The sequence below is a fragment of the Triticum aestivum genome, chromosome 4A, assembly GCF_018294505.1.
Source record: "Triticum aestivum cultivar Chinese Spring chromosome 4A, IWGSC CS RefSeq v2.1, whole genome shotgun sequence".
Classification (NCBI taxonomy): Eukaryota; Viridiplantae; Streptophyta; class Magnoliopsida; order Poales; family Poaceae; genus Triticum; species Triticum aestivum.
In genome coordinates this window covers 751,557,334-751,571,694 of record NC_057803.1, presented here as the reverse complement: position 1 = coordinate 751,571,694, position 14,361 = coordinate 751,557,334, and the positions used below count along the sequence as shown (strand labels likewise).

The window sequence follows — 14,361 nt, the reverse complement described above, 5'->3', positions numbered from 1 at the left end:
TAGTCTACGACACGCCTATCTTTGGGCGGGCACAGATACAGTTTCCGGTGGAAAATGCAAAATAACTGGGACCTTGTTTGCAAGCCGAAGAAGAACGGTGGCCTGGGCGTGTTAAATTTGGGCAAATTTGCTAAAGCTCTCCGGCTTAGGTGGCTTTGGTTGGAGTGGAAGGAGCCCGCAAAATCATGGATTGGTATGGGCATGCCATGCAGGGATGATGACCGGGCCTTTTTTGCGGCTGCCACCCGCGTCACCATGGACAATGGACGAGCGGCAAAATTTTGGAACTCCTCTTGGCTACAGGGCTTGAGACCCCATGACATCGCGCCTTGTATCTTTGACCTCTCCCGAAAGAAAAACTGCTCCATCCAGCAAGCTCTACACAACAATCCGTGGATCTCTAACATCGACATTTCCAAATGGCCTTTCCCTTGGTCACGTCCAAGAGTTTGCAAATCTTTGGGGGAAAGCTGAATTCTGTAACCCTTGAGGAGGGGAGTGAGGATTCAATTGTATGGAAGTTCACTAAAGATGGTATGTACTCCGCCTCTTCGGCATACAATGCACAGTTTGAAGGGGTTACTACTTCGTATCTGGTGCAATCGGTCTCGAAGGTGTGGGCTCCCCCGCGGTGCAAGTTTTTTGCTTGGCTCGTTCTGCAAAATAGGATCTGGATGTCCGTTCGCTTAATTAGGCGGGGTTGGCCCAATTGTGGTGTATCCCTGTATGCAAACAATGCCAAGAATCTGCGGTCCATCTTCTCTTCCAGTGCCGATTCACTCTTCGGGTGTGGAATGATAGTATTCCATGGCTTGGAATGCACCACGTCAACACGGCCACATGGGCGACGACGGTCTCGGTCAGAGAGGTGGACTAGCATCATGCACATTTGGGTTGGATCTCCCAAGGCGCTGGCCTCTCTGATGATGCTCATCTCATGGGAGATTTGGACCGAACGCAATGCTAGAGTCTTCCGTAACACGACTGTCCCTTCGATGGTTCTCATTTCCAAGATTAAAGAGGAGGTGTCTCTTTGGGTTTTGGTCGGTGCAAAGCAGTTGGGTATTGTAATGCCGCGAGAGTAGTTCTCTCTTGTTTCGCCGCTTTGCGGCTTTGTTCTAAAACTTCTTCCTTATTCAATGAAATGCTAAATCTGTTGCCTTGTTTCAAAATAAAATTGCTGGGGTTGGCAGAGACCATCATCCTGGTCTGGCGAGCCTTGTGGGAGTTGGAAATGGCCGCGCCATCCGTCGCGTGGGCTTTTGCATTTTACACTGAACGTGTAAGATAAATCTGAATGGAAATTTCTTTCAACACAAAATATCCACATCTGAAATATCATCACACGTACTGTAGTATATACATCTTGAAACAATATTTTTTTTCGAAACGGAGGCAAAGATTGCCTCATCTATTAAATAAGCAGAAGAAAATTGCCTAGTTAATTACGGAAAACCGGGCAAAAACCGGAACAATAAGGGCCAAGCCCACTCCCATAGACTGAAACACTCGGGGCAAAGCCCACACTTATCGACGACATGCCGACCTACGCCAGACAACGCAACTCCGACTCTGACAAAGAACTAAGAAGAACAAAACCAGGCACGGCTGGCGCCACAGAAGATTGCCGAACGGGCCACCTACAGGATAAAGATACAGAAGATTGTAAGAATATTTCTGGCTAATCAATAAAGCTCACGGTTCATTCAAAAAAAAAAAACTCACCCGCAAACAAAAAAAACTCACATATGCAAAGGAGTTTGGGGTTTAATTACAGAGCCAGCACGCATACTAAACATCCAAACGTTCATCGGGTAGAAAACAACAGTGCACTGCCGCGCGCGTTGAATTTCCAGTCGCATCGATGTCTCCATGCCACACATTGGTTTCTGGATACATATCGATAGGCAGGCAGGTAATCTTGAGCTCGGTCGAGCAGCATGTCCATGGGCGACAGAACATAAGTAGATATGAATAATAATTTTTTTAACAAAAAAAATCAGATATATTATAAAAATTCATTGGATGTACAAAACATCTCAAACATAATAAAAATTACATCGAGATCCATGGACCACCGAACGATCATTGCCGCCGTCAGAATGAGCCGCCGAGATACCGGAGCCGGCCTGACGTTGCCGATGACAACCCGAAAGTCTTTGTGCATGTGCCCCTAAGGACCAGCGCCCTGGAGACGCAATCGTCCCCGTTGAATCCTTGAATAGATCCGAACAACACCACACCAAATATCGCCGGTACGTACGCACGACGAGAAACCCTAACCTCGCCGCACCGAGGAGCTGGGAGGAATCTACGCCGGAGCTCCGTCTAATCCGTCCCAACGAACGAATTTGAGAAGGATCGAAACCTGAAAGACTGACTTGAAGAAGAAGCGCCGCCATTCGTCCAAATGCCGCCTCTGGTTTGGCGGCCCTCTAATCTGATTTACCTTGCACCTATATAAGTATTTCATGAAAGCAAGCTGCACTACTAGAATCTGTGCCTTTACTGAGTGCCCAAAAGAACTCGACAAAGGCCCAAAAAATCGGTAACAATTTTGCCGAGTATTGTACTCGGCATACACCCTTCCGACAAATCGATTTTTGCGGAGTACCATTCATCAGGCTGGCCATAGTGGGAGTAACATAGATAGTAATATACATGTCACATAAGCAAAAAAGATGATGTGTCAAGTAATTAATGAAGAGAGAGGCAAATAGAGTAACATAATATGTTACCATCACATAGCAGTTCCCAATGCAAAATGAGTCTACAAAGCAATAAATGAGGTGATGCATGACACTACACATATGTTACTACCCACTATAGAGGTAGTAATATAGACTAGTAACATATACATGTTACTAGTCTAAGTTACTCCCACTATGACCAGCCTCAGGTGCTCGGCAAAGTTTTCACCGAGTATCAAACCTGGTGCACGGCAGAAAAAAGCAACTGGACGGAGCGGAGCCAACGGTGCTGTTTTTGCCAAGTTCTCTGACCTGTGCGCTCCATGCGAAAGGATTGCAGTTTTCAAAGTTTTATTCTTTATTTTTCTTCTTTTTTTCAAAACAGAGTCAAAATGGTCGGCATGTCTATTCATAGCAAGAGGTTAGATCTTTCAAAACTATAAGTCGTTCTTCCATATAGTGACTATTTGTGTACCTAAAAAGTATATTTTTGCTAATTTTAGGGCAGAGTTATCACACACTTACAGTTCAAATTTGATTTACTTCCGTGAAATCAATATAAATTCATTTAAGTGTGTGAAAACAACTAGAAATGTAGAAAATCCATAAAACTTGGGAATTGTCTAACAAATATGGTCTACTTTTTTGTGAAAATGGGAGTCCTGCCATTTTGCATCCTGTTTTTTTGTACTTGCTTCACAAAAAAGAACCATTTTTTTGACATTTAGAAAATGATAGACGAATTTTTTTGTACAAAAAAGTTGAAAACTCTATTTGGAAACATTGTTTGTAATGGCAATATGCACCTATGTGTCTAATTTGGGCACATTCATAATAGACTATGAAATTGAATATGGCATCACCTTGGTCATTTGACTAGAGAACCATAAATGTCCTACACGATAACACATTCCGTGAAGGTTTTTTTTTCTTGCAAATTTGTCATATTGGTAGTTTGGTATTTTTCCTCGCAATTACTACACGTAAAAGGACTCCGTGCGGGAGGATTGCGTTTTTCAAACTTGTATTCTTTTCCTTCCATTTTTGTCTTCCAAAACGTGGTCGAAAGCAAGGGGTAGAATCTTTCGAAACTCTAAGTGGGCCTTCCGTACATTGAATACCAAAAATAAAAAAAAAGGCAACGCTCATGTTGGTTCCTAAAATAGATAAATGTAATTTCACCACTAGTTGGAGGTGGTTTATGACAAAAAAGAAGAAGTGGAAAAAAAAACAGGTTGGATGGATTTGGCGGTTAAATCAACAACATAAAACTCCTCCCGCCCCAATCCATCCCCCTCCTTATCCTCTCCTTCCTTGTCGCCATGGCCACGGCCACGGGCATCGGCACCGGCGTCGCCATGGCTCCCCTCCTCTCCCCCGCCGCCGCTCACTCGCACATCCCCTCCGCCCTCGCCACCCGCCGCTCCCGCCCACGCACACGCCCACGCCGTCTCCACGCGCCTGCTCCGGCGGCCCACTCCGGCTCCGACGGGGCCCCGTCCGCGCTCTCCTCGACCGCATCCTCCGGCTCCGGCAGCAAGGGGGCCGGCGCGCTGACCTTCCAGCAGGCCATCCAGCGGCTCCAGGAGTACTGGGCCTCCGTGGGGTGCGCCGTCATGCAGTGCAGCAACACCGAGGTCGGCGCCGGGACGATGAACCCCCTCACGTTCCTCCGGGTGCTGGGCCCCGAGCCGTGGAACGTCGCGTGAGCACCACCCTCCCATCCCATCTCATCCAACCAAGCTCGATGCACATCTCCAAATGCAGTGCGATTCAGACAACCGAGTTACTACTGAATACTACTACTACAGTAGATGCTTGCAACTCTTCAGACAATGCATTTCTGATTTGCTAATCATTTGTGGCGCTCTCTGTTGAATTGAAGCTATGTGGAGCCGAGCGTGAGGCCCGACGACAGCCGCTACGGCGACAACCCCAACAGGCTCCAGCGCCACACCCAGTTCCAGGTTACTTCACAACAATGTTCCTTCTTCTTCTTTTGCTTGCTCAGACTGAGACCAATTACTGATTCCTGACCATGCCTTTTGACAAACAACAGGTGATTCTGAAGCCCGATCCGGGGAACTCGCAGGATCTCTTCCTGCACAGCCTTTCAGCGTTAGGTATCATCATTAACTCTTCTGAATCTCACATGGCTTAATTCAGCTCTATCCGGAGCAGCATTATCTTTTATTTATTTTCTCAACAAAGTAAGCCAGTGGTTGCTTATAAGTGGTGCTTCTTTTTTAATCTCAGGCATCAATGTTCGCGAACACGACATCCGTTTCGTCGAAGACAACTGGGAGAGTCCTGTAAAGTTCTCCTCCACTTCATTACTGTTTACACATGTCCTCCTTCAATCAAATTCCAATAGAACATTATATATGCAGCATACCCACTTTGCCATATTGACCATTTGTTGCAATCAAGTGTTCTCCAGTGTGGGCTTTTACTGATTGGCGTTTCTTACCAATGTTGACAGGTTCTTGGAGCTTGGGGGCTGGGCTGGGAGGTTTGGATGGACGGCATGGAGATCACACAGTTCACATATTTTCAGCAGGTAAAGCAAATCAAATCTGCACAAATTATGTCCTTCTCTTTAAGTTTACTGCATATATCCTGCTTGAAGGACCTAAATCCCTTCTAATCTTGGATTTTTATTTATCTTCATAAAATTCCATCACTGTAGTCTGGAAGCCTCCCCTTGCTGCCAGTTTCTGTCGAAATAACATATGGACTGGAACGTATCCTCATGTCACTTCAGGTAAGTCCACTAGTGTGGCTGTACATTTTACTCCATACGTGTAGAGTGTTAGTACAGTTCAATTTTTTTTCCTGGATCTTGCCTCCTTTATCTGTACGCTCATGTGAAAATCCAATTTCTTTCTGACATCATAAAAAAAAATCTAATAGAGCAATCATATTTCTCTTTTAAGCCCCTCAGTTTTTTTTCCTCTCCTAAGATATTTTGCAACTTGCTCTGCTAGGCCATATGCACATTGAAAGAGCTGACCTTACTTTGTTTTAGATGTTCTGACAGGGAGTAGATCATTTCAAAAAGATTCAGTATACCGAAGGAATCACGTATGGGGAACTATTCCTTGAGAATGAGTATGTTTCCTCTTCACAGTTTTGAAACTATACATCCTCTGCTTCATTATTCCTTTTCTCATTTTTCTTCATTCTTATCCATCGTTCTCGTTGTTCCTGTTGAATTAGATGAGTTGACAAGTATCATTGTTCCAGTCTATTACGACTGTGCTTAGATCTCAGGACCTAATTTTTCTGGTGTCCTTGTGCAGGAAAGAGATGAGTGCATATTATTTGGAGCATGCAAATGTTGATCACATTCAAAAGCACTTTGATGATTTCGAAGAAGAGGCTCGGTCTTTGTTATCACTTGGGCTGCCAATTCCTGCGTATGTTTGACTGATATGTTCTTCCTCTGCTTCTGCGCTTTCTGTGAACTGTTAAAGAATTGATAAGGTTGTCTTTGATTTGCAATGGATTAGGTATGACCAGGTTCTGAAGGCCTCTCATGCTTTTAATATTCTAGATTCTAGAGGCTTTGTTGGTGTAACTGAGCGTGCAAGATATTTTGGACGCATGCGAAGGTAATTCATTGTGTTTCTTTCTCTGTGTTTTCTCATCATCGATCCTGGAATTTTTTTATCACTACAATAAAATTTACTTATTACCTAACCTCATTGATATGTGCTTGTTTCGAGTTAGCTGCATCCACATTATATTTTTCTTGTTCTAGTGTTTTACCATTCTTTATTCTTGGCTGGTGTTTATCCAGTAATTTCCCTTTTTTAGCTTTTGCATTTAAATCAAAATGTAATTCTAATGCTGACTCTTTATGCACAGTCTTGCTCGTCAATGTTCTCAGCTTTGGTTGAAAACACGAGAGGAAATTGGTTATCCACTGGGCACTTACCAGGAGGCTAGTCTTGTATACCCCCATGTCTCTGAAAAGCTCAGCAGAAAGGTATTTAGTTTACATTGGCTATGTATTGCCGAATGTGTTATTTTTAAACATATAATGTTGTGAATGTACATGTCACAAAGTCCAACAAACACACCTTCTGACCTTGGACTTTGGTTTCTGTCATTTAGGAAGTGCTGGGGCAGGCACAGACGTTTGTTCTTGAAATAGGAACAGAAGAGTTGCCGCCCCATGATGTGGTAGAAGCAACTGAACAAGTAAGTTTCTATTTCAACATGCTTTTGCATTGTAGTATAAGAAACACAGTGACACTTGCTGAACATTTAAGTTATGATTCTGTCCTTCTGATCTTCCCCAGCTTGAGAAATCTCTAGTTCAAATACTAGGGAAGCGTAGACTGAGCCATGGGAAGGTGCACTCCTATGGGACACCACGGAGATTAGCGGTATCACTACCATCTTGGCTCTTTTTTTATCTTACAGCTAATTCTTAACCAGCATTCAGTGCATTATTATTATATTTATTTTTATATCATCATGTTAGATCCAGGCACACAGTTTTGAAGTTTTGATGCTCTGAGACAAAAATAAGCTTTGATGAAATCTGATATCTATTGCACAGTGCATGATGGAGAAACATGAAATTAGTCAGTAGGGTTATCTGTCCTTTCTTTAGTCGCAAAGAGAACTGAAGACAAAGTTAGGAATATATCTGTATTTTTTGTTGTTGTATGGAAATTAATATGCATTATGAAGAAGGCATATCTCAAACAAGAGATATCTTGGTAGACATCTTTTACTTAATATGTTTGTTTCGTGCTGCAATACAAGTTTCAGCTTTGATTTGCAGGTTGTTGTTGAAAATCTAAGTCTGAAGCAAATGGAAGAAGAGGTTGAGTTACGCGGTCCACCAGTTACAAAGGCATTTGGCCAAGATGGAAAACCCACTAAGGTTAGCTATATCCAACGAGAAGCTGGACTTATCTCTGGTATCCTTCTGTTGCTTATTCCTTGGGTTTCTCTAGTTATCTGCGCTGTTTTTAATATTTCTCCCTATTCAGGCTGAGTAGGAACAATGTTTTAGAACTCTTTTTCTCTTTTCTAATTCAGGAATATTTGTCTCTGTTCCTTTTCAGGCCGCTGAGGGGTTTTGTCGAAAAAATAATGTTCCCTTCGATTCCTTATATAGAAAAATTGACGGTATGCAACTCATGCTTTTGCCTTCAGAAAGTTGGTTGCTAACTTCGAGCTCTATGTTTTGTTTTTCTGAAATTTTCGTTTCTGTGGCATATTAGCATCTGTGTGTAGCTTATTGGGAAGGGATTTCTAGAATTCATCCCCCTTTCTTATTTCTGCTTGCTGTTTAAACCACAACAAATCATCCTTAGAACCGATGATCCAAATGTCCCTCGTTTCCATGTGGGATTTTTAGCACAACGTTAGGTTCAACTCTCAATTGCTTATTCTTCATATACTATTTCGTTCCAAACTGCGGCACTACTTTGATTACATTAATCCAAATCACCAACACAAATTGTAGGCCCTGTAACTATGTTGCCTCTCCACTTAATGGAAAGATGTGCAAACACGCTTCTCACGTTCCCTAATAAAAAAGCATGTTAACTCTGATTTACTGTATGGCTACGTTGAGACTCTCCACTGGACTATATATGTTTGAATCGGTTCCTGCTCCTCGAAGAGATCTGAAGTTTGTTGGGCTTATTTTTTTTCAGGTAAAACGGAGTATATATATGCCAGTGTCAAAGAGTCTGCACGCTATGCTGACGAGGTTAGTTTTTATCCTGTATATTTTTGACGGATAATTATATCAGGAAAATGCAATAAGTAGGACTTTTGGTTGTTGATAAAAAGCATATGGTTCTTTGACATTTCATTCATCAACGGCATTTGCAAGAGAATTTAAAATTTGTTCCTTGGTTCTGAGGGGTTAGAGGAATGAGCTTTTGGGTGGTGGGAATGAGAATGATAACTTGTCTGTATTTCTGCTCAAGAAATCAGTTTAGCCTGATTATGTTAACTTGTCTAGCAACTCTTGGCAAATCACTCTGCATTATTTATGATAGGTCAAGCATCCAAACTTCACAACTCACCATAAACTTGACGCTATGTCTTGTGCTGCCTCGTTAGTATTTAGTAGGACGAGAAACTATAATTGGCTATTGATGATTGGTAATAATTTAAATCTCATGCTCAGCACTCTGCATGGCGAGCCATTCATCATCTAGCACACTAGGATGCATATCGTAGTTCTCGGCTTCCATTTTCTCTGGCCCTGCTCAACAATTGTAGCATGTGAATTGCAGGTCCTATCTGAAGATTTACCTAGTATTATATCTGGCATTTCATTCCCCAAGTCAATGCGCTGGAACTCAAATGTACGTGTAGATCACATGACAGGTTTAATTCACATTCAAATGCTATTTAAGTTTCTATTCAGTAAATTTTGGGGGGTTATTTCACCTGCAGATTGTATTTAGTCGCCCTGTACGCTGGATCATGGCACTTCATGGAGATCTTGTTGTGCCATTTTCTTTTGCTGGCATCTCAAGGTAATATTTAGTGTGTGATACACTTAATTTATATTTTTGTAGTGTGATGATATGTATAAAGATTAAATGGAATAAAACTCCTATGCCTTTTGATTTGTTATTGGGACAGTGGGAGCCAGTCATGTGGCCTTCGTAACTCCTCTTCGGCGAATTTTAAGGTACAGATTGGGCTATCATGTGTATAAGTTTATTTTGTTCTCCAGATTCAAGTTACCCACATTGTATTGCCAAGATCGATATTGAAAGGCTGTAGTTCCGTTTCCCTTTTCAGGCTAATAATATCTGTCCTGGCTCTTGTTGCGGACAAAAACCATGTTAATTATAGTAAAATCTAATCAGTTAATGTTCTTGACAGAATCTCCCTCTTTGTTGACCAAAAAAAGTGCTACTCCAATGAACCAACAGCTGTGTCCTCTTTGGAGTATCTTATTTTCTGTAGAGGGATTTCACTCTTAGGTTTGTGACAGACTAACAGCTGTGCTTGCTGTCTCCAATATTCAGGTGGAAACTGCAGAATCATATTTGCACACTGTGGAAAAAGCTGGGATCGTGATTGATATGCAGGTTAGATAAGAAAATATAAGGCTTTCATACGCAGTCCAATATCTCATGCTCTTTTTGTAGATCACTGAACACATGCCCTTTTGGTAGGTTTCATAGCAGAATGTTATAATTTTGTGCGCAATCTGTTTCACTTGAGAATATTGCTGTCTGGGGCTAACTTGTTTAGCCTACAGAAAACAGGGAAACACATGCGATTGGCCATTCATACTTCTAGTTAATTAGTATTCCAGGTTTCATTGTGCCTCAATTTCTATATAACACTCACTTTATTGCAGGAGCGTAGAGCAAAAATCTTGGATGACTCTAGTACATTGGCTAAAGGAGTTGATGGGGATTTCATTGCACCAGAAAGCTTGCTGCAGGAGGTAGACGTTTTTTTTATGCATATTTTTTTGGTTGAAACTGGAAGTTATCCTCAAACATTTGAAACCACGATGCAGGTTGTCAATCTTGTGGAGGCGCCTGTGCCCATTCTTGGACGATATGATGATTCCTTCCTAGAACTTCCGAAAGATGTGTTAACAACGGTATGCTCAGATTTGGACGGCGATGCCTATAAACTACACTACATTTTGTTGGTTCTGATGATGTAGTCACAAAATGATAAGTCCAATGGCATGTTTTCTGCTTTAAGAATTACTCAACTGAAAGGAATTATCTCATAATATGCATGTTTTCTAATGAAAATTACAACGGCAGGTTATGCAGAAACACCAGAGGTATTTTCCCGTAACCTCCACTACAGGCGATTTGCTACCATATTTTATCACTGTGAGATGGTTTCTGCCACTTTATATACTTTATAATTGGGTAGTGATTAGTATTTGTTCTAATTCGGCGTTTGTTGTTAGGTTGCTAATGGTTCTATTAGTGAAGAAGTGGTCCGGAAAGGCAATGAAGCTGTACTCAGGTTATGCACAGGCCCAAATGAAAATTTTATGAATCATTATTTTACTGTGCAAATTTTTATTTTAGAGCCAAAGAATTCACACGAACAAACAGTAACATAGGCAAACTACTAGCATTGTTTTGAGTTGTTCTTCTCTTGCCCTCTGGTTTTGTTTTTGTTTGGAAAGAGAACTTTAGTCATCCGTACGTTCTGAATTGGCATACAAATACAGGGCAAGGTATGAGGATGCCAAGTTCTTCTATAACATGGATACACAGAAGAACTTGTCCGAATTCCGAGGCCAGCTCAAGAGCATTCTCTTTCATGTGAGTTGTGCTGACTTTTTTTACCATAAGTTTTAAGAAGCTTGATTTTGAACATGAAAATATATCGATGGTTGAATTTTCCTTAGATTTTTGCGTTCTGTTTATTCTTATTTTGTCTATATCACATTGAATAGGAAAAACTTGGTACAATGCTCGACAAAATGGTGCGTGTTGAAAATGTTGTCGCAGAGTTGACCCTTGTTCTCGGGATAAACGAGGGGATGATCCCAGTTGTCAAAGATGCAGCTGCATTGGCGATGTCAGATCTTGCCACTTCCATTGTTACGGAATTTACTTCACTTGCGGGAATTATGGCACGCCATTATGCTTTAAGGGATGGTCTTCCAGAAGAGGTACATTTGTTGCCAACTCTTAAGAGGGAAAGTAAAGCCGGTCCTCAACTTTGGCTGAGCAAATTTTCATGTCAAAGATTGCAGAATCACTATTCGAGATAACACTTCCAAGGTTCTCTGGCGATGTTTTACCAAAAACAGATGTTGGCATAGTCCTTGCGGTTGCTGATAGGTACTCCCCTCACATATATTGCCATTGTTAATCGGAAGCTAAATTGAATACACAAAATGTTGACAAGGTCTGGAGCACCTTGATTCTGATAATGACCTTTATTTATACTTACACAGATTGGACAGCTTAGTGGGTCTGTTTGGAGCTGGATGCCAGCCAAGTTCTTCGAACGATCCATTTGGACTGAGAAGGATCTCTTATGGACTGGTAAGGGAAGTTGAAACTGAGAATATCATTACATGTAAACTATTCTCATAATATATTTTATATAGGTCCAAATATTGGTTGAGAACAAGAAGAACTTTGACCTCACGAAGGCCTTGACCTTGGTGGCAGAGGTGCAGCCTATCAGAATAGACAGTGACGTCATAAAAGAGGTCGGTATATATTTCAGATTCATCACCATGTAGTATGTTTATGAATAAATGGTTTATGAGAACTCTGATCAAATTATTCTTAGGTAGTACAATTTGTAACACGGAGACTGGAACAACTTTTGGTAAGTATCTTCTTGACCTGTCATAACGCTAGAGTTACACATAAGGCTGTTCTTCTCCAAGATTCTTGTACTTTATCCTCTTAGAATGTACTGAACATTGTTATAAAACCTGTATGTGAGTAAAATTCCATGTCTTTTTTAACTGACTCGTTGTTTCCTCATTTTGTATCAGGTGGATGAAGGAATTAACTATGAAATAGTCCGGTCAGTGCTTATGGAGCGTGCAAACTGCCCTTACCTAGCATCACAAACGGCAGCTGAAGTAAGAAATCATATAGTGCTAAACTTTAAGATCACTTTTGTAATGCTCCGTTTATTAGAAACTACATTTGATTTCAAAGACTGTATTTGTAACCTGGAACTCCATATTATGCGGTGTAAAATATCTGCGTTTACGTTTTATGTGCTTACTAACTTGCTGGAATTTATTGAAGCATCTTAAGTTTTTGGGTGATGGTTTTGCTATGTGGACACTTGCAACATTCTGAGTCAATAAAATGCCCTTTATCAAAAAATGTGGACACTTGCAGATGGAAGCTTTTTCAAGAACTCAAGATTTTCCAAAAATTGTCGAGGCGTATTCAAGGCCGGTTCGAATTATACGTGGGAAGCAAATTGAGTCTGCTTGGGAGGTACGCGCTGCTTTTACGTAGACACCTACCAACGCAATTCTTTAACATAGTCAAACTGCAGCTTGAGTCATGAACTAAGCTTGCTGATGCAATATGCAGGTCGACGCAAGCGCATTCGAGAAAGAAGAAGAAAAGGCCTTGTGGAGCGCCTACTTGGAGGCTGCCGATAAGATCCATTCTGGTACACAAGTCTACTGTTCTCAATTCTCAAAGCGACAGGTTTCAGATCTGCAGTTCATGCTGCTCACCTGTCTCTATTCTGTTCACTGCCATTGCAGGAGTTGACGTCAAAACCTTTGCCGAGGCCTCCCTGCTTCTGATACAACCCCTGGAGGATTTCTTCAACAATGTTTTCGTCATGGCGGTGAGCACAAATCTATGTGATTTAAGATGTAGCACGATTCATTTCATTTTACCACTTGACAGTGTATATATGCACAAATCTATACCTTTGCTAATTAAACTTGCATGGTGATGGCCCATGGAACAGGAAGACGAGAGGATCCGCAACAATCGGCTGGCGCTGCTGCAAAAGGTTGCGAGTTTGACCAAGGGGATCGCCGACCTCTCGGTTTTACCAGGGTTTTAGTTAGCCTTGGAGCGAGCAGGCGGTCGAGTTAGAGGATACGTCACATTTTTGAGCTGGTGCCCTCAAGTTGGAGCCATTATTTTTTTTACATTTGTTACTGGTCATTCATCTGGGGGAAAATTACCGGGTGAAGAATGAGAATGAGAATGTAACAACAGGTCCTTTCATAGCAGTTGGTTCAATTCCCAGGGTTTCTGTATTAGTATGTTGTTTATGCTACTACCTGTGTTCCTAAATATAAGTCTTTTTTAGATATTCCACTCTAAAAAGACTTATATTTAGGAACGGAGGGAGTAGTTGATTAAATGCATTTTCTTCTTCTGTGTTGTGTTGCTGATAATTATTTGGGGTCCTCTTTGATTGGAGGATGGGGACCCAGGAAAATCCTATTTGGCATTCATTTAGATGTTACAAATTCCAAGCAGATCGGGCGGGTGCTCCCTGATATTGATACTTGTTTGTCGGTGTATAATTTTTCTTTTAAGACGATTGAAACATGTGCAGCTGGCCTTCCTTCTGTCTGTTGGTTCCTGATGATCATTTTGGTCAATCTTTTGGTAAAAGATACTATCAGTTAGCTTTTGCCGGGTTGTAGTAGATGGATATACTACTTGTTAGGGACAATTCCATTTCTCCCCCTAACTTGAGCCACCATCTGGCATTTGCCCCTAATTTTCAGGTATGCTCAAAAATACCCCTCTTCCGTCAAGTCACCTTACAGAAATGCCCTTATGTGCCGTTACCGTCCGGTCAAAAGGGTTTGACCGTCTGGTGAACAGTAACATGGTGAATAGTAAATTCGAAAAAAATAGCAAAAAAATCAAAAAAATCTGAATTTTTGTGGGATCGAAGATACTCAAGGGATTAGAGCATCTCCAACAGACGCCCAATCTAGCCGCGCGCTAAAAATTTTTTACAGCGCCAAAATAGCGTTTTAGCGCGCCGGACGACCAAGTATCTCCAACAGATGCCCAAAAATATACTGCCCAGCTAGCAACAGTAGCAACTCCAACAGGCGCCCAAAAATAACCACGAGCGCCCGTACCTAGCTCGCCCCACCGTGGCCGTGGCTGTGCCGCCCGTGCCCGTGGGCGCGCTCCGCCTCGTCGTGGCCGTGGCCGCGCTCCTC

The 14,361-nt window shown here is 41.9% G+C and overlaps 1 protein-coding gene across 1 annotated transcript; it reads left to right on the top strand.

Moving 5' to 3' along the window:
* Positions 1-3,975: 3,975 nt before the first annotated feature.
* LOC123088640 (glycine--tRNA ligase, chloroplastic/mitochondrial 2) lies at positions 3,976-13,553 on the top strand. Its single transcript, XM_044510847.1, has 34 exons — positions 3,976-4,395; positions 4,576-4,657; positions 4,750-4,813; positions 4,947-5,002; positions 5,173-5,250; positions 5,380-5,454; positions 5,731-5,801; positions 5,993-6,109; positions 6,203-6,304; positions 6,561-6,681; positions 6,810-6,896; positions 6,998-7,084; positions 7,489-7,590; positions 7,775-7,838; positions 8,372-8,427; positions 8,963-9,034; positions 9,126-9,208; positions 9,318-9,366; positions 9,710-9,772; positions 10,048-10,137; positions 10,213-10,299; positions 10,472-10,543; positions 10,624-10,682; positions 10,894-10,987; positions 11,122-11,340; positions 11,418-11,512; positions 11,629-11,719; positions 11,785-11,889; positions 11,973-12,011; positions 12,184-12,273; positions 12,542-12,643; positions 12,743-12,824; positions 12,922-13,007; positions 13,134-13,553. Exons 1-34 carry the CDS (start codon positions 4,013-4,015, stop codon positions 13,230-13,232), a joined length of 3,222 nt encoding a protein of 1,073 aa, XP_044366782.1. The 5' UTR covers positions 3,976-4,012; the 3' UTR covers positions 13,233-13,553.
* The last annotated feature ends 808 nt before the right edge of the window (positions 13,554-14,361 follow it).

Coding starts and splice junctions, on each gene's coding strand:
- LOC123088640 (XM_044510847.1), top strand. CDS start 4,013: ATGGCCACGGCCACGGGCATCGGCACCGGCGTCGCCATGGCTCCCCTC. Junction 5,003..5,172: donor AAGACAACTGGGAGAGTCCT/GTAAAGTTCTCC, acceptor CAATGTTGACAG/GTTCTTGGAGCTTGGGGGCT. Junction 10,988..11,121: donor TCAAGAGCATTCTCTTTCAT/GTGAGTTGTGCT, acceptor CACATTGAATAG/GAAAAACTTGGTACAATGCT.